The sequence below is a fragment of the Onychostoma macrolepis genome, chromosome 22 (genome assembly GCF_012432095.1).
Source record: "Onychostoma macrolepis isolate SWU-2019 chromosome 22, ASM1243209v1, whole genome shotgun sequence".
In the NCBI taxonomy this organism is placed as follows: domain Eukaryota; kingdom Metazoa; phylum Chordata; class Actinopteri; order Cypriniformes; family Cyprinidae; genus Onychostoma; species Onychostoma macrolepis.
This window is the reverse complement of record NC_081176.1, coordinates 5,860,706-5,880,813: the sequence shown is the minus strand read 5'-3', so window position 1 is coordinate 5,880,813 and position 20,108 is coordinate 5,860,706. Positions and strand designations below refer to the sequence as shown.

General features: G+C 38.3%; 2 protein-coding genes across 3 annotated transcripts in view; both read right to left on the bottom strand.

Annotated features, from left to right (window-relative positions):
* Nucleotides 1–20,108, bottom strand: part of LOC131529825 (uncharacterized) — a 113,920-nt gene that overhangs the window by 21,726 nt on the left and 72,086 nt on the right. The gene's annotated exons all lie outside the window — the stretch shown is intronic.
* On the bottom strand, nucleotides 14,360–19,831 carry LOC131529827 (uncharacterized). The gene is made up of 4 exons (XM_058759754.1): nucleotides 19,346–19,831; nucleotides 18,699–19,031; nucleotides 16,887–17,216; nucleotides 14,360–16,070 (listed from the first exon to the last, which is right to left on the bottom strand). Exons 1-4 carry the CDS (start codon nucleotides 19,392–19,394, stop codon nucleotides 16,000–16,002), a joined length of 783 nt encoding a protein of 260 aa, XP_058615737.1. The 5' UTR covers nucleotides 19,395–19,831; the 3' UTR covers nucleotides 14,360–15,999.

Here is a 20,108-nt window from a genome sequence, read left to right as displayed (position 1 = left end):
ACGATTTTGGTATTCTTGTAATGATTACAAATTAATGGTATGATCGCCCGTAGCGGCTGAATTACAGAAAGAAAGAAAGAAAAATGTCTGTTTGGCACGGGTTTCGAACACGCGCTAAAAACAGTCGCGCTGTGGGCCGCCTGTAATGAGCGCACTGAGCTACCCCAGATTTTTGGATTCAAATAGGATTTTACTCTCGGCGTGACATTATGCAGCATCGCTGAATCAAGGAAATGTGCCCGTGTTAACTTGTGACCCCTGTTTACTTATGAAAATGAATATTATAGTAAAAGTAGGTTACATTTTATGGTTTGTGATGTTAAAGTACATTTCATTGAGTCTCAGACAACTAGCCTAAATTTGGGGCTACTGTGGTTTAATTACAAACGATATAGTTAAACTATATTTACTATAGTAAAAACATGGTACATTTTCCTCAGAGACTAGCTGGCTCGTTTGATTAATATAAAAACTAAACGTTATTTCTACGCTGTTTTGCCGTTATTTGGAAGCATGTCACTTGATTTCTTTATTGTAGTGAAACGAAAAATTCTAGTTGAAACGCTGCTTATGAACATTACATTAAACGTGTTAACTTGTTATCTGAGTTCACCAGCTGGTATTTTATTTGATCATACAAGTATGTAAAATATAAACTTTATTCTGTGATCGAAAATCTGTATAAATGCAATACTTCGTAAACGTGTTACCTGCGACTTGTGTTCACTAGCCGATTAATTCTAAAAGTATGAAATATAAACGTTATTTTCTGCTTGTTAATATATTCGCATATAGACCTGAATCAGGAAGTTGGTCACCAGATAACACGGAAACCAGTTAAACCGTAATACCGGCCCTGTACTAACACATCAGGCCATATAGTCATTTGTTGATGAACAATATACAAAAATGTGCTCGACACCTTGATAAATATGATCACGTTTATTATATTTATAAACTCAGGGAATAAGGAAAAGAAACTGCGCATTTCCAGCGTGTAGAAAAGCGAAACCGAAAGTGTTGCAGCTATGCTCAAAAACCAAACTTACCGATCGTGAATAATCGGAGAAGAACAACTGTAAGTGCGCTTTTCATCTTGATGTAGAGTTGCGTGGTTATATATGATCCACAGATGTCAAGAGATCCGTTTCTGAGCCGCGCCCTGAACCGGAGATCTGCAGCATGAGCCGACTAACAACAACAACAAAAAATACTACTTGCATAAAGACTTTTACACTGAGTAGCGTTTACTGGTGGATTACCTCAATTGTTTATATTATGCTGAAACAGTCAGGTCTATATTGCTTATTTTCAAGAACAGTAAAAAGCGCAGTCCGCGGTTCCTAAAATGGCTGATTGGAGTACTTGTCCGTTTGTCTCTATCACACGTGCGCATAGCGACACCTATAACGAAAGACACACACGCAACCAACGCGAGTAGCTACTTGTGAGTGAGATTTTGTTTAGTCAGGAAGGTTAGATGATTTTGGTGTTGTCTCTTTTACTGATTTTCTTTAATACTACTTGGAGCATGTGAATCTATCATTCTTGAGAAGTGGGACAAAACAGGGTGCAAAATTGAACAAAAATAAAACCTTGTACTCAGACAAATGAAACTACATTTATGTATCTTATGTACTAAGCTACTGAGCTCTGCTTTGATACAACCTCCCAACTTTTCTCTTTTTTAACAAAATGTGCTTTTTTACCTTGGACTGTGTAATATAATTTCAACTTTATCTTTAACAGCAATCAAGAAGTTTTTAACATTTCAAAACACATTCTCATGTTAGCAGACAGATTACACTTTCACACGTGACCAATAATTCCACAACAAATATAAAATATCATAATGAAATATTATCAAAATATTCCTCTGACGGAGGTGACAGAAGTGACGGAGTTGACACATCTGACGGTGGTGACAAAAACCTGAATTTGTAGTCTTTTTAACGATCAAATACATTGAATCAGTCAATTACTGTATTAAAACAAACAAAACAAATAGTGAGTATGTTATTGTTTATAAAGCTTTTATTCAAGAGTCACATTTAAGTATTTTGATATATCATTGGAACACAAAATCTGATGGTGGTGACATCTGACGGTGTTGACTAATTGGGCATTTCTTTCATAAAACAAATAGAGTTCATGTAGTACCCATTTTGTTTTGTTTTTTCTGTTAATGCTAGATGCTAATGGAACCTGCTTCAGGAGAATAAAATGATCTAAATATTTCAAATAATTTCCTCAGAAATTGGAAGATGGTGTTGGTTGTGACACAGGAAATATTAACATTAGGATTTAAAATATTCTAAAAATATAAAACTTAGCAGAGTCTGTCTGACAGTGATGTACTCTGCAGAGGAGGAATGTGGCGAGGGGTCCTTTAGAGTGACCGCTGCCCCTGATATTCCCTGATTTTATTACATTTTAATGAATGTCTGACGGTGTTGACAAAAAGTGGGGACACAACTTTGAAACCTTATGAAACATGCATGTGTCACTGAAGAAAAACCTTGCTTTGATGTGAGATATTAAGTGTTACTTTTGATAAAACAAGCTCTTTTTCATAATTAAAAAATATTTTTGTCCATTTTATAGCATATGAATGATTGAACCCTTCTCTGTGGACACACTGTTTTAGATGTAGTGAGAAGACAATAAGTGTCATAGATTACACATAATAATGATCAAATTAAATTGAAGGGGATAATTGTGTTAAATACATTCTATTATTAATCCCCATAACATTTACAATTGAAAATATTTTTATTTTTTAAACCTGATAGCAGTTACAATTGCTGGACATGTTTTGTCCCATGTCTCAAGAATGACTATACACAAATGATAGTGTAAGGATGAAAGAACCTCAGATACTTTGATCTCCTGAGAAACAGACAATACAAACATGCACGGTCATCTTCGAGACACCCCACAGACTGGAGGTGCAGGAAACTTCCTTCCCTTCTGTCCATTTGTTTCTTCTTAAATCCCTTCACCCATCCTTCCTTCTACTCAGCTCACTCAGAATGGTCAATAGCAGAATATAATGTTCTACATGAATGCAAGTGATATTTACAGTCATGTCTGGTATCATTTGAATTGTCTCAGGGCGACTGGTACAATGGTCTCATTCTTACCAGAAGTAAACTAAAAGGTAATACAGATCCTAAGAGTTTAGAGATATTTTGCGCACTGTAGAGGGCGGGTCAGTTTCCAGTGGTTTTCATGCAAAATTACCTTTTGTCCCAAAAAGGTGTTAACTCGGTCAATGCAAATTCCAATCGTTAGTTCCTGTCTCCATCTCGGGGGATGTTGGTCTTGGTCTGAGGTACTTAAGGAAATGTTGCAAAAGGATCAGTGCCCTTCTGTAACCGGAATGAGCCCATAGGATGAAGTGTGTTCGCACACTTCATACTATGTATGTTTCTCAAGTCAGGTATGCTTACTCTTAGATTCATCTTTGATATTTTGATGGTTTGTATTGATTTGATGTCGTTGAATTGGCTGTATAATTGGCATAATACATATTTACCTGACTGATAATAAATTGTTATATTTGATTTTATTCTGACTTACTCTGAAATTATTTTCTCAGGTAGATTAAGTGAAGGCGTATGTTACCGCAAATCTGCGTCCAGGGTTAGTACAGACTAGATCTCAGGTTAGATCGAGCATGGGGCACATCAGGTGAGTTTCTAGATTTCTGACTAACTGCTTGACTTTAGTTAAGTTGTTATACAGTTGCATCTACTATGGGGGGCTAGATAAAATACTATCGAAATACTAGCATGGTTCGGGCATATTTCATGGTACTAGCCATAACCTCTGGTTATTGTCTAAGCTCTATTCAAGTTGTTATATAGTTAGACTAACTATAGGGGGCTAGATAAAACATTATTGAAGTATCATAGTGCTAGCCATAACCTCTGATTATTGTTTGAGCTAAGTTGTTACATGGGTGACTGTAGGGGGCTAAACAGGACCACTATTTAAATAATGGTAAGCATGGGCGACCTATTAAATAGTTAGTCATAACCTCTGACTAATGATCGGACTGAAGGGTTTGTGATCGTGGGGTACACGTAACTTACATCGGCCGGCGTGATACACCCTGAGCGACATAGATTCCTAATGAATGAGTAAATATAAAGTAAAGAATTAACTAATAATCAAATGTCAGAAGAATAATAGGAATAATTAGGGACAGACAAACAACCAATTTGCCTTTCAACCTAAGTTTGAGGTCATAATAAAATGGAGTCAGATTAGTTAATAAAATGGAGTCAGATTTGAATTTAACCTAAATGTAATAACTTTGTGCGCTGAAAAGACCGAACACGCAGGAAACCTTCATCCACGATTGGATACCGTCCTTGGACCAAATTCGTGGACCTTACAATAGATACAGGGCTATAACATTGGAGAACATCCCCTTAAGAGCAATGCAAATTTATTTGTAATTTGGCAAATTTTTAGATATAAGTTTAGCATGTTCAGGGTGATGATGCATCAGACAATGTGTTATTATAGGAAATAGCCTACACAGAATTTTTTTTTTTTTTATAGGGCAAAAAGCCAATATCCACAAAGACCAGGAGTCAGAGATGCAGTTAATTGAAGAAAAATGTACTTAAGAAAATAGTTTGCAGTTTCATCAGCAGAAGTCAGTGATGGAGTCCGTGAGCGCTCTGCATACATGTTCAAGACACTGGCAATTATATAACAGAGGCAGTGGCGGTTCTACATTGAATTACTCCCCGGGCGACACCCCCTCTGAGCGCCCATCTCTTCCCATCCGAGAAACTTTTTTTTTTTTTTTGATAACAAATTTTGCACAAACTGCAGTTTTACTATAACAATGTAAGTGTAAGACAAGCTTATATTTCTCAATTGCACAAATCCTTCAACATGAAAAACACAATTCTGCACAAAACAGTATAAGTTATCAGAACTTAAATAAATATACTCTATATACATAATAAACACTCTGTGTTTATTTGGCACTTGACAATCAACAGATTTCCCCCAACACTGTCACTCACGACCAGAAGTCAAGACTAAACCACAAAGTGAAAATAGCAGTATTCTTTAGTGATATGTTATTTACACAGTGCAAATAGTTTTAGATTCTATTTATTCTATGTTAAAATAAAATAAAAACATGGCGAAAAACATTATTAGAGAAAAACATTACTTATTGCAAAAATAGTGGTAATTATCTGAACTTCTGCATTGTAATACATTATAAAATAGTATGCAATAACTTGAGTGTAATTTTTTAATTTTATTTCTAATTATTAAATGGATGCCACCTTATTGGGACAAAAGCCCTCTCTACACCTACCCTAACCCTACCCGATACTTTGTTCAACTTTTTGATTATTTCCTTCATTTTTATTAAAAAATAAATGCTTTTCTGATGTGATTTGAAATTTAAAAAGGAGAAAAAAAGTGTAACGCAAACTTTACCATCTGCACCACTGAATCTGACACCTAGCAACCGTCTTTTGCATATTTGACTATCCCAATCATACATTTGTGGGTGGAGTTAATGTAAATAGCCTCTGCCAGCAACATAGCTATTTGCACTTAAATAGACGCTCTTTTTTTTTTTTTTTTTTTTTATATTCCCAACAATTAAACAGTTGCCCACATAAAAAAAACAGGGGGTGCTGCAGCACCCTAAGCACCCCCACTTCCCGCGCCCCTGGGTGTGACTGACTTTAGCCCACTTGTCCCACTAATTTGGGAGAGGTGAACTGTCCCCCGCGGCCGCACCCCCCTCCCCTTTCCACTTCTCACACAGCTTCTGTGCTCGGTACCTTCTCAACAAGCAGGGGCGCCAATTTGCCAATTCCCCACACAGTTATATGATAGATAATATGATAGATAATAGAAAACCGCTTAGCGGCGCAGATGATTTTTTTTTTCCAAGTGCTTGTGCCGCCCCCCACGTGTCATGAAAAAATGCCGCCCCGGGCGGCTGCCCCGTTCGCCTATGCCTAAAACCGCCACTGCCTGTATTTCTATTCTCCAAGTGTCACGAATCCGGTCCGTGGCCTTCCGTCTGATTGCCACCAAAGGTCACCCTTCCATCATATTGACTCTCACACCACACAGACTGTTTCACATTACCTTGGACTAAATTTCCCATCTGCCATCTCACTAACCACACGCTCACCTGATCATACGCACACAACTGAATGCACTGATTACACAGCCGATTCCCACCAGACACCTTACATAAACCACGGACTTCCTCTCTCTCACTGCTGAGTATTGTAAGCACATATCGCTACCCTAGCTGATACTACTTTACGGAGCCAGTCATAATCTTGCCTTGCCTGTTTCTTGTGTTTTCCCCTGCCTGGATTATTGTTGTGTACCTGGATTATCTCTCTTTGCCTTACCCTGTTAGATACTGTTCGCCAATCGACGACCCACGCTTGTCCTAGGATTACTCTTTGTTTTGCCTTATCTGTGACTGTTTGCTGTGTATCGACCCATGCTCGTTCCTGACCATGTCTTTGAATAAAATCCTGCAGATGGATCCGCACGTTTCATGTTCTGATAATTTCCTAACACCAAGATTGATGGCTGCATAGTATGTGTGTAACCAACCATACTGATAAGATGCTCGCTAGAAGCTAGAAAAGATAAGGGCTCTGTGTGTATGTGTGTGTGTCGGCATCTATTCTCTGTGTTAGATGAGAAGACTGTCTCCTGTCGCCATCCTGATCCGAGCTGAGGTGGCTTCTTCTTCATTGCTGACGCCTGCAATAATCATTTGGAGATACGCTTGAAGCGTTTACATCCATATGTGGAAACTGTTATCTAGGTTATCTAGGTTTTGGAATCAATCAGAATTTTGCTGACTTATGCATTGACGCAGTTAGCATCCTCTGTCAGGGTATAATTGCTGGTGTTTTGAATTGTAAAGCAGAGCGGCCGACGAACTCCATCGAGAGTGTTAAAGCTGACTCCTGCCTGAAACTGCAAACTATTTCTTCAGTAAATTTCTTTAATTCATCGCATCAACTGGTTTCCCCCTTTGGTGCGGATCTTTTGGGCAAGTGTGAATACAGCAATCGCACTTGGGTGCGGACCAAACAACCGCACCGAGACCCAGCTGAAGAGGTGGTCTCGGTCCGGTTACAAACAAACTCAGGTACGGTGCCAGTGGAACCAATGAATGGATGACCTTAGCACACGTGTTGTTTTGTTTACAATTTCTGGTTCACTTGCAAAAAGAGCAGTGTGAAAGCGAACCGCACCAAACAAAAAAAAAAAAAAATCAACATTGTATTTGGTCCGGACCAAAGCAAGTGAACTTGCAGACTTTCCTGGTGTGAATACACTCTTTAATAGGCCTACTCATATTATGTTTGAAAAGAGACATGGCCGTTAACATATGCTCTACACGAGGCATTTCACAGCGGGCACCTTGATATCAGTTTGACGTCAAATATTACTCATTGATGACGATGCCGTAACATCATTTTAATTTCAGTTTGGACAGCAATTTCTTCCAATGGTAATTGAGTGAAAATAAGAAGTTAATCCCACACTGAAAGTGCTTTAATGTATACATGGGCCAATATGTTTGACGTCAAATTTACATCAAATCTACTCATTCCAAGTTTTTGACATCAGTTGGATTTGAATATTTGACCTGTTTTTGGATGTCAATTTTGATGTCAATTCGATCTTTTCAACATCAATTGCCCAATGGGCCGTGCTTGGACCCCGATGATCACCGCTATATTCTTATTCTTCCCCACTGGGAGTGTATGGCAGCCCTATAGGAAAATGATGAAATTTGGCATACTTGTAGTGTTTGTCACGAATAGTGACCTGACCAACTTTGGAGTCCCTAGGACCAACATAGCGCCGCCGCCAGCTCAAAAATTCACTTTTCAAATGGTTATAACTTTTGAACCCTTTGATCTAGAAAAAAATGAAACGTAGTACATGTGATTACTCTCCTCATGCTGATCACATTGAATAGCTTACAATAAGACTCCACCCATTACAGTAGCAGCCATTTTGAAAAGTAAAGTATTAGGTTTTTTTATACTCCTCCTTCAAAATTTGTCCAATTTTTACGAAAAATGGTTTAGATTATCTGTGTATGAGCGGTGAGCGTGATTTCACCAAGTACATGTTCCTGGATCAACATCTTTGTTGATCCTGGAACGTCATTCCAATCAACCAATCAGAATTGAGGGATAACTTTTCAGGAAATATAAGTTTTAGGCTTATGATCAGGGTTAGGTGCTTCGACACCCTTGTTAATCAGCTATCATTTCTCACTGATTTTAGGAATAAATTATGGGTAGGGTTAGGTTTAGGGGTAGAGATTGGGTTAAGTCTATATTTTTGGACAATAATGTTGATCCAGGATCAACAAAAGATGTTGATCCAGGAACATGTCTTACTTGGCAAAATCACGGCGACCGTGTATGAGCCGCACAGAAATAACTGAACAGTTTTTTGATATCCATCTCTGTTCAAAAGTTATGACATCATAAACTTGTGGAAGCTGACCTAAAATTGGTTAAGAGGCTGTAACTCAAACGCTGTAACCAAACTTTGATCAGTCGAAACAAAACTTGGTACACTTCAACACCATGACGTGAGGGTACATGCCAAAGTTGGTAACAGCGCCACCTACAGGCGCTATCATGAGATACCAAAAATACACATTTTTGCTTATAACTTTTGAACAGTTTGTCAGAAAATCATGATCTTGTTTATGGATTCCTTGTGTCATGCCGAATCTGTGGATATCAATTTTGCCAGGATTGGCTTTACCATTTGTCTGCCATTTTGAAATTTGTCATAAATTGCAATATCTTTTAAACCATTTGACACATCTGCACAAAAATCGGTAGGGATCATCGACACTGACTTGGGAGTACCTGAGAAGTTTGAACACAGCGCCACCTAGTATTCCAGAGATATAACAATTTTTGCAAAAACGCATATAACTTTTGAAATAATTGTCCAAATTTTGCTATATTTGTATCTTTTCCTGGGATGTGCCAATTCTGACAATATCTCATTTGTTATTTTCCTTGAATGTGCCTGTCTGCCATATTGAAGTAAATTAAAAAGGTTTTTTTTTGCTACTCCTCCTAAGAATTTTGTCCAATTTCATACAAAATTGAATCAGATGATCTATGGACTGAGCCACACAGAAATGACTGAATGGATTTTTGATATTCGCTACCATTCTCGAGAAATACCTCTCCAAAATAGACCGTGCCTGTGTTTGTTGACATGCTAGTTAGCTTAGCATGCTAAAAATGCAACCTCTCCTCAGCAGCCTGATGTATGTGCATGAGTGACTAGCTCAATGTCTTACACCACAGATCTCACATGCTTCATGTTGTGGATTCAAATCTCAGTGTGACACATGCCCAGGCTGCAACAGGTAGCCTACTCTGGTGACAAGTGATGCAAGTGGTGCATTTCTGAAAATCTGAAATTCTTAAATGCAGCTAGCAGTGCTTTTATGTATAAATTACTTTGAACTGACTCTCAGTTGAACTTCTGAACTTCTTTCAGCAGCAGCATGAGCCACATCTTCCCAGTGGTGCAACAAGATAGGTGACAGGGACTTGATCTGGAGATTGTGGGTTTGAGTCCTGTGTGGTGTGTTGGGGAATAACAGTTAAAAACCCAAAAGGAATCAGGTGTTGGTTGAAATGAAGTCACGGAGTCAAGAGATGCGTTTCAATTGAAGAAAGTTTACTGAAGAAATAGTTTGCAGTTTCAGGCAGGAGTCAGCTTCAATACTCGCGATGGAGTTCGTAGGCCGCTCTGCTCACCAGCAATTATACCCTGACAGAGGGTGCTAATTGCGTCAACACAAAAATCAACAATATTCTGATTGGTTACAAAACCTAGATAATTTTAGACAGTTTCCACATATGGATGTAAATGCTCCACACATATCTCCAAATGATTATTTCAGGCGACAGCAAATGGAGAAGAAGACACCTCAGCTCGGATCAGGATGACGACAGGAGACAGTCTTCTTCTAACAAAGGGAATACATGCTGACACACACACACACACACACACACACACACACAGAGTCCTTATCTGCATCTCAAGGTTCTCTGGCTTCTAGAGAGCATCTTATCGGTTGGTTACACACATATTATGCAGTCATCAATCTTGGAGAATAGAAACACAGGTTTGAACAGGATTTTTAATATCTGTTATTCAACCTATAAATATCACAGTTCTCTTTGTCACTGTAGCCCACGTAAATGGTAGGTCACCCTGACCCCCTTAGCCTGGCCTTATGACCCTAAGACTAACATACACTCAACAGGTGTCTCACTGTTTACTTAGACCACTTCTAAAAAGGATGTAAGCACACTCCAATCTATAAATATAGATGGCTCTACTTCTTAGTTAATCACCAAATAACTTGATTCATAAGTACACAGCAAATAATAATAAGCAAAGGAATATCATATATAATAATTAATAAGAGAAGGATATGATTGATAGGTTTCCACTCCATCCTCTCCTTCATACTCTAAAAGTGTATGTGGCTGCTATTTCAGCTTTCCATTCACCTATTTTGGATCGTTCAGTTGGTAGGCATCATCTGGTGGCCAGCTTTTTAAGAGGAGCGCGGAGGTTGCACCCCTTTCGTTCTAATTTGGTACCAGTGTGGGATCTGTCCTTAGTGCTTAGTGCACTTTCTGAGTCACCCTTTGAGCCGCTGTTTTCGGCAGAGTTGAGAGTGCTCTCGTTTAAGACAGCGCTCTTGCTTGCCTTGGCATGTGGTAAAAGGGTGGGTGACTTACATGCACTGTCTACGAACACTGCGTGTATGGAATTTGGTAAGGATGACTGTATGGTCAGACTGCAGCCAAGATGGGGATATGTGCCTAAAGTGCTTTCTACGTCGTTTAAAGCACAGGTCATTACGCTTCAAGCGTTTGCTCCTCAGGATTCGGAGCCAGCGACACACCCGCTATGCCCAGTCCGTGCTCTGCGAGTTTATCTGGAGAAGACTAGTCATTTCAGACAAGCAGAACAGCTGTTTATATGTTTTGGTGGCTGTACCAAGGGACTGCCAGTGTCAAAGCAGCGGCTGTCACATTGGATTGTGGAAGCGATCACGTTAGCGTATGCTTCTAAGAATGAGGCCTGTCCGTGGGGAGTACACGCCCATTCCACAAGAAAAATGGCTTCGTCGTGGGCTTGGGCAAAAGGTATGTCGATTCAGGATATTTGTCTGGCAGCAGGATGGTCTTCACAAGACACGTTTGCTAGATTTTACAACCTGGAGATTCCATCATTCGCACCGTTCGTTCTGTCTGTGCAGTGATGTGTCTACAGCTTGGCAGTTGGCTGCCGCTTGCACCTGGCCACGCCCCCCAGATGATCAGGGTGGTTTCGACTAGGTCCGGTGGCCTTAGACATGCCTATAATAGATATAGTCAGCGACTTCTACATGCGTTCGAGCTGTTGTCGACCGCGGTAGGTGCACTGATTTTCTACATAAATCAAGTGGTAAATACTGAATATGTATGTGGCTCCAGCAGCGCTGCGGCCAGTCCATGTGTGGTGTTGTGCTTTATTACTATGCTTAGTCCCGCTCAGCAGGAGCTGGAGGGCGTTGGTTTCCCCGAGTATCCGATGAAGCAGTTAACGGGCTCTGCTCTATTGGGCCCGGCTCTTTAGACTCTTCCTACCAGATGTGTGGAATGCAACACAGCGGGATTTTACACGTTCCCCAAGCGTAAGCTACGCAGTGTCGAGAGACCGAACTTGATAGGAACGAGACACTGCGCGCGCTGCTGTGTTGTAATCCTCAGAGTCTTGTACCCGTTCGAACAGTCGAAAGATTCTGGGGCAATGACGCTGGACGTCGACCTATATAGTGGGTGGCTCCGCCCCTAGCTCGAGCGCTCGAGCGTCATTGGCCGGTAAGATTTACTGGCGTGATGCAATAAGGCTTCAGTATTTCGGGAGGAGGGGGATTACCCCCAAGCGTAAGCTACGCAGTGTCGAGAGACCGAACTTGATAAGGAACTTTAAACTCAATTGTGTATTTCAGATGCATCACATCCACAACCTCATCATCTGCTGAGAGAAACTGCCACTCAATCACACCGAAATACACACACAATGATGGACTGATGGCATCGTAGAGGATTGTATTTCTTGGTCTTAATTACATTTATTTTATTTTTCTATTTTGTGTTGCATTTTCTTTGTTCAGTGTCAGTGTTCATGCATTAACCCTTGTGCGTCAATAAAAAAAAGTTACACATATGTCCATAGTGGACAAAAATGTCCATGTCAAAAAACTGTCAAAAAATTTGAAGCTTGGGAGCACAGACTTAAGTTTGGTCTCATTTTAAAAAAGACCCATGGCAGATTATTGTTGAAGTAAAACGGTTTAAAAAGTGAAACCAAAAAAAGTTATAGAAGTTTAAGTTTATGAAAAATGTTTATGAACAATATTTTATATAAAATATATATTTTATGAAATATGTTGAACTCTAAACCTGCTAGAAAATCAAAGGATTTTTTTTTTTTTGAGGCTGATATCTCAAAAAATGTGTGTTCTTGTAAAATTTGAGAGAGAGAAACTCTACTGCAAATTACAAATCCAAACACTGTATGCACCAGCAGAGTTTTGCTGGCATCTAATGGGAAAATTTGGTACTGCGCCCAAATAAAATCTTACTGAAAGCTCATTTTTTGAGATATCAACCTCAAATTTGGAACACAACTTGTTTAGATTTATGGCTTTGATTTTCTAGCAGGTATAGAGTTGAACATGTTTCATAAAATATATATTTTATATAAAATATCATTCATAAATCATTTTCATAAACTTAAACCTCTATAACTTTTTTTTTTTTTTTTTTGGTTTCACTTTTTAAACTTTTTTTACTTCAACAATAATCTGCCATGGGTCTTCTTTACAATAAGACCAAACTTAACTCTGTGCTCCCAAGCTTCAAATTTGTATGACAGTTTTTGACATGGACATTTTTGTCCACTATGGACCTATGTGTAACTTTTTTTAATTGATGCACAAGGGTTAAAATAAAGTAATTGACACAACATGCTGTTTTTTTTATAAATGTAAAACCCTAATAGAGGCTACAAGATATTTTATATTAGGTACAAGATAAGATATTTGAAGAGTTCGGTTCCAAAAAATAAAAGCCATAAATGGTTCATAAAAGCCATTAAAAAAAAAAAAAAAAAAAAGTTTCCGCCAAAATCAGCATTGTATCTGGTCGGTATTGAAAAGTCCATTTTTAATTTTACACTAAATGCGATATCCGCTGTGTTATTCTGTCGTGTTTTCTCCCTTTCTTTCCAAACTGCAAAAAACGCCATCCCTTCTCTGCAGAATGCGATAAATCTGCTCAACCAATCACAGCGCACCATTCCACACACAGTGACACACTCTAGACAGTAATGGCGGCGCTTTGAATACACCCGGCATCCTAGTTTTCCTCATCTACTTTGTACTTTGTGATCAACAAACAAAAAAATTAGGGCTGCACAACAAATCATGAGCATCTCGTCAGTAAAGCCGGTTCTGTGATCAGTAGTAAATCTCCATCACGTGCTTTCAGATGGAGCGGCATAATACACAGATTCAATTATGAACGCGATATTGCGTGGCTTGTCAGTGTAAGTGTTTTTATTAATGTTTTTGTTAAAACAGTGTATAGCACTAGTCAGCTAAATGAATGTAACATGGCAAAGATGAATGCATTTTTGGGAGTTGAATGTAAGAGAAATGTCATTTATTTTAAGACCAGATATAGAGGGATGAAAAACAATATTAATAAATAATACTTAATAATATAAATATATTCATATTAGTATATTAGAATATTTATAACCATTTTGGTACAGCACTTTCAAAGCATGTTTAGAATGGTGCCGTTTAGAACCATTTATCTTGTAGCAAAACAGCCAGAAATACACAAAAACACTGGCCACTGAATGCTTATTTAATTCCAAAACTACTTTAAATATCTATGGAAATAATGACAATTGAATGGGATACAGACAAAGAGAAAACTTGGACAAAAAAAAAAAAGTGTAAATACAGAAAAGCTACACTATTTCAAAACAGTAATACTGCCACCTCATTATACAAACAGATTTGCTACTGTATTTTCATGCACAGATTGAAGCACACTGTTAGCATACAGATTAAGCCTGAGCCAGTAGGTGGCACTAATGAGCTACAGAAACTATGTTGCTTTTTAAAAATAACTGTTTTATGCCAGCCCTGCTGGGAAAAAAAAAAAAGAAGCTAAAACCAGCCTAACTTGGTTGGCTGGTTTTAGCTGGTCATGGCTGGTTTTAGAGGGGTTTTGACCACTTCTTTAGCTGGTCAGGCTCAGCTCAGCCAAGTTGGCATACCATTTAAACCAGCTACTTCTAGCTTAAACCAGTTTAGGCTGGTTTTATTTTTATTTATTTTTTTAGTGGGGAGGAACAGGGCATAGTTGAATACTGTCGTATTGGTTTAGCAGCTGTATTACTGATTAATAATAATAAAAAATAATGCTAATATTAACCAGTGAGAAGCACCAGAGAGTTATACAGGTTAAAATATCACTGGCAGCCATATCACCCTGCAGCCCAAGACTGGTTGCCTACTGAAGCTGAGCAGGGTTGAGCCTGGTCAGTATCTGGATGGGAGACCTACTGGGGAAACTAGGTTGCTGTTGGAAGAGGTGTTAGTGAGGCCAGCAGGGGGCGCTCACCCTGTGGTCTGTGTGGGTCCTATTGCCCCAGTATAGTGACGGGGACACTATACTGTAAAAAGCACAGTCCTTCGGATGAGATGTCCTGACTCTCTGTGGTCATTAAAAATCCCAGGATGTCTTTCGAAAAGAGTAGAAGTGTGACCTCGGCATCCTGGCCAAATTTGCCCATTGGCCTCTGACCATCATGGCCTCCTAATCATCCCCATACACTGATTGGAGGAAGGGTGGGACAAATACTACACTAACCAATCATCCTACTGAACAACAATAGAGAAGTTAATATTGCAGGTTACTGCTTTTTTATATTCAGTAATATTCTTTAAAATGAAATACTAGTAATAAGTTACTGCCGTGGATATTCCACATCATAGCAACCAAATCAACAGCTGGAAAAACACTGTGCCACCAATGCATTCTTAAGCGCCACCAGCTGGTCGTTTGAAGAAGAGCTCCTGACATTTTTTCAGCTGGCTAAAAACACTTTGGTGGACGCACGTTAATTGAATATTTATTGTTAGGAATATGGCCTATTAGTCTTTTTTTATTATTATTATTTTATTTTTTTGGCATTTATGCAATATACTGGAGCCAAACTTGAGAAAGTAGACCAGAATATTCCACTGCGTTCCTGGACACGCAATTAGCGTAACTGTAATTCATAGGCGGGGACTATGCTAATTGTGAATGAGCGTGCACGAGCGCCCTATTTACGAATGATTGGAATTCATTAACATACATGTTTAACTATCAAATCTGACGTGTACGAAGCATTTGTTAATCCGGAGGGCAGTTTTCGGGAAGGTCCGTTTTACACGCAAATTACTCAGAATTGACTCCTATATTTACGAATGTTTCATGAATGAGGCCCAGTGACTGTAAAGTTGAACTACTAATGAAATTATGTCAAGTAATATGTCAAATCTGTAGTATAAAATGGAGTAAGCTGTAATCAAATAGACAGTAACACTGAATCTGTGTTTATCCTCTGAGCTGCTGCGGCTGCTGATCTCAACTTCATAAAGTCCAGAGTCTGTGGTTCTGGTGTGTGATGATCAGAAATCCAGTCTGATGATCCAGCTTCAGTCTGTCTCTGAATCTCTCATCAGGACCATCAAATATCCTACTGGTCTTTCCCTTAATTTTGGCTATAAGATTCCTGTTAGTTCCAAATTTCCATTCAATCTTATCACCAGTCAGTGTTTCAGTAACATTAATCTGTAGAGTGACAGAATCTCCCTCCTTCACTGACACTGACTTCACTGTGTCTATCACCAAACACACCTGATGAACAAACAGAAACAGATTCTCAGTTACACTCATTAAAGTTACATGTTACAAAGCTTTAACTGTGGTACAGTACATCAACTACAAGTCTCTACCAGATATTTCCCATTTTGGACTTTAATGTTGAAGTGTTAGTGTTTTAGTTTCCTGTTTTAACCTTGTAGTCTGTTTGTAGTTTTGTTGATTAGTTTATTGCTTGTTTCCACCTATTTCTGGTTAACCTTGTTATTCCTGTGTATATATGAAGAGTTCAGATGCAAAAGCCTCTAAATGCCATCTAAAATTTTCTTCTGAAATGAGCATTTTTATCAGGCTCCTATATTTATGTTCAGTTATTTCACTTTAATTGCATAGAGAGGGACCTATACATTGCCATTAGAGTAAAATAACTGAACCTAAACATAGCAGCCTGATAAAAATGCTCATTTTAGATTAAAATTTCAGATGGCATTTATAGGCTTTTGCATCTGAACTCTTCATAGACCTTGTGTTTCCTGTGTTCCTTGTCTAGTCTTTTCCTTTCATGGATGTTATGTCAGCATACTTGGTTCTTCTCCATGGTTTCCCTTATTCCCCTTTTTTGGTTTATCTTGGTTATTGTTATAATTAAAATATTAAGCTGATTCCTGCTCTCTCGTGTCTCTGAATTAACTCAGTGTAACAGCATCCCCCCCCCACACACACACCACATTTTTATATTTCAAAGGATCTGTACTTGTACAATGACAGTAATGTTGAATCTTCTAATCAAAATGTCAATAAATATACCAAATCTGTAGAATATAATAGAGTGAGCTGTAATACTCTACTCACCAGAGACAGTAACATTGAATCTGTGTTTATCGTCTGATCTGCTTTGGCTGATCTCAACTTCATAAAGTCCAGAGTCTGTGGTTCTGGTGTTCATGATGGTCAGAGATCCAGTCTGATTGTCCAGCTTCAGTCTGTCTCTGAATCTCCCATCAAGACCATCAAATATCTTACTGGTCTTTCCCTTAATTCTAGCTATAAGAGTCCTGTAAGTTCCAAATTTCCACTCAATCTTATCACCAGTCAGTGTTTCAGTATCATTAATCTGTAGAGTGACAGAATCTCCCTCCTTCACTGACACTGACTTCACTTCATCAGTAACACCAAACACACCTGATGAACAAAGAGAATCAGTTTCTCAGTTACACTCATTAAAGTTAAGTTTAATAAAGCTTTAACTGTGGTTCAGTACATCAACTACAAGTCTCTGTCAGATATTCCCCATTTTGGACTTTAATGTTGAAGTGTTAGTGTTTTAGTTTCCTGCTTTAACCTTGTAGTCTGTTTGTAGTTTAGTTGATTAGTTTATTGCTGGTTTCCACCTATTTCTGGTTAACCTTGTTATTCCTGTGTATATATAGACCTTGTGTTTCCTGTGTTCCTTGTCTAGTCTTTTCCTTTCATGGATGCTATGTCAGCATACTTGGTTCTTCTCCATGGTTTCCCTTATTCCCCTGTTTTGGTTTATCTTGGTTATTGTTATAATTAAAATATTAAGCTGATCCTGCTCTCTCGTGTCTCTGAATTAACTCAGTGTAACAGCATCCCACTCCCACACCACATTTTTATATTTCAAAGGATCTGTACTTGTACAATGACAGTAAAGTTGAATCTTCTAATCAAAATGTCAATAAATATAGCAAATCTGTAGAATATAATAGAGTGAGCTGTAATACTCTACTCACCATAGACAGTAACATTGAATCTGTGTTTAGTATCTGCGCTGTTGCTGCGGCTGATCTCAACTTCATAAAGTCCAGAGTCTGTGGTTGTGATGTTCATGATGGTCAGAGATCCAGTCTGATCCAGCTTCAGTCTGTCTCTGAATCTCCCATCAGGACCATCAAATATCTTACTGGTCTTTCCCTTAATTCTAGCTATAAGATTCCTGTCAGTTCCAAACTTCCACTCCATCTTATCATCTGTCTGTGTTTCAGTGACATTAATCTGTAGAGTGACAGAATCTCCCTCCTTCACCGACACTGACTTCACTTCATCAGTAACACCAAACACACCTGATGAACAAAGAGAAACTGTTTCTCAGTTACACTCATTAAAGTTAAGTTTAATAAAGCTTTAACTGTGGTTCAGTACATCAACTACAAGTCTCTGTCAGATATTCCCCATTTTGGACTTTAATGTTGAAGTGTTAGTGTTTTAGTTTCCTGTTTTAACCTTGTAGTCTGTTTGTAGTTTTGTTGATTAGTTTATTGCTTGTTTCCACCTATTTCTGGTTAACTTTGTTATTCCTGTGTATATATAGACCTTGTGTTTCCTGTGTTCCTTGTCTAGTCTTTTCCTTTCATGGATGTTATGTCAGCATACTTGGTTCTTCTCCATGGTTTCCCTTATTCCCCTGTTTTGGTTTATCTTGGTTATTGTTATAATTAAAATATTAAGCTGATTCTGCTCTCTCGTGTCTCTGAATTAACTCAGTGTAACAGCATCCCCCCCCCACACACACACCACATTTTTATATTTTAAAGAATCTGTACTTGTACAATGACAGTAAAGTTTAATCTTCTAATCAAAATATGTCAATAAATATACCAAATCTGTAGAATATAATAGAGTGAGCTGTAATACTCTACTCACCAGAGACAGTAACACTGAATCTGTGTTTATCCTCTGATCTGCTGCTGCTGCTGATCTGTACTTCATAAAGTCCAGAGTCTGTGGTTCTGGTGTTCATGATGGTCAGAGATCCAGTCTGATTGTCCAGCTTCAGTCTGTCTCTGAATCTCCCATCAAGACCATCAAATATCTTACTGGTCTTTCCCTTAATTCTAGCTATAAGAGTCCTGTAAGTTCCAAATTTCCACTCAATCTTATCACCAGTCAGTGTTTCAGTATCATTAATCTGTAGAGTGACAGAATCTCCCTCCTTCACTGACACTGACTTCACTTCATCAGTAACACCAAACACACCTGATGAACAACGAGAAACAGTCTCTCAGTCACAATAAAGATTTAACTGAATTTAGCCATAGTTTTGAAATGATTACAAACTTTGGAAAGTTAGAAAGACAGAAACAGCAGTGTGGAAAATATAGGACTGGGTGCAAAAGATTCACAATTCTTTATATGTTTTCAATTTTAGCTTTTGGTATTGTGTTATGAGCTAGTAAATAGAACAGAATGGAAATCTTTTTTTTTTTTGTTTATGGTGGAACTGAAGTTAATTAGAGCTCCAAACGATTAACATGCAACTCTAAAATACTATAAACGTGTCTATAACTTACCGACCAGATGCCAACAGCACAAACAGCAAAAAACAAATGTGTGAAACATTTTCTTCAACAGTTCAGGGGTCTGAAATAGTTTCAGTCACATTTGAAAACCTATGAGCGCCAGCAGTAAAGATGTGTATAACAAGAACCATAGACAAAGTTAACTATTTGCTAACTTCCTCCTGACTGAATTAGACCACACCCCATGCCTTCAGCAACAAGTTCTCTGTACAAACCCCGCCCCCAAAACTTGTCAGCCAACACAAACACACAAAACTATTGACAGATATGAGAGCCTTTTCTGATTAAAAACTACTACAATTCCTTTTTTGCTGTTTACAGCCTGTTACCAAGGTCATTTGACAAGAATACTGTACATTATATTTGTTAATCCAAAGAAAACAAAACTCCTTTACACAACACAACACTAATTTTGCTAATGAAAACACAGCTCTCAGAAATTAAATTTAATATAAAATGAAAAAGACAGCATTTAGGTTGCAATCACTACTTGCTGCCATTATGTCTTTCTATTGCCGCAATAAATCAACCAATCAGTGTTTGAGCTTTAGCCCCACCTACTTTGAGCTGCCCTGCCCACTTGGAGCCGTTTCTGACCTTCATACTTGAGAAAGCAAAGCTGATATCTGTTTCGATGCTGTGGAAAATTAGTATTGAAACTTTTTCAAATATTCAGAATCTACATGTATTGAAAAATTAATATGTAAGCTTGTATATTTAAGATATATATTTTAAATCTTGAACTGAATTCCTA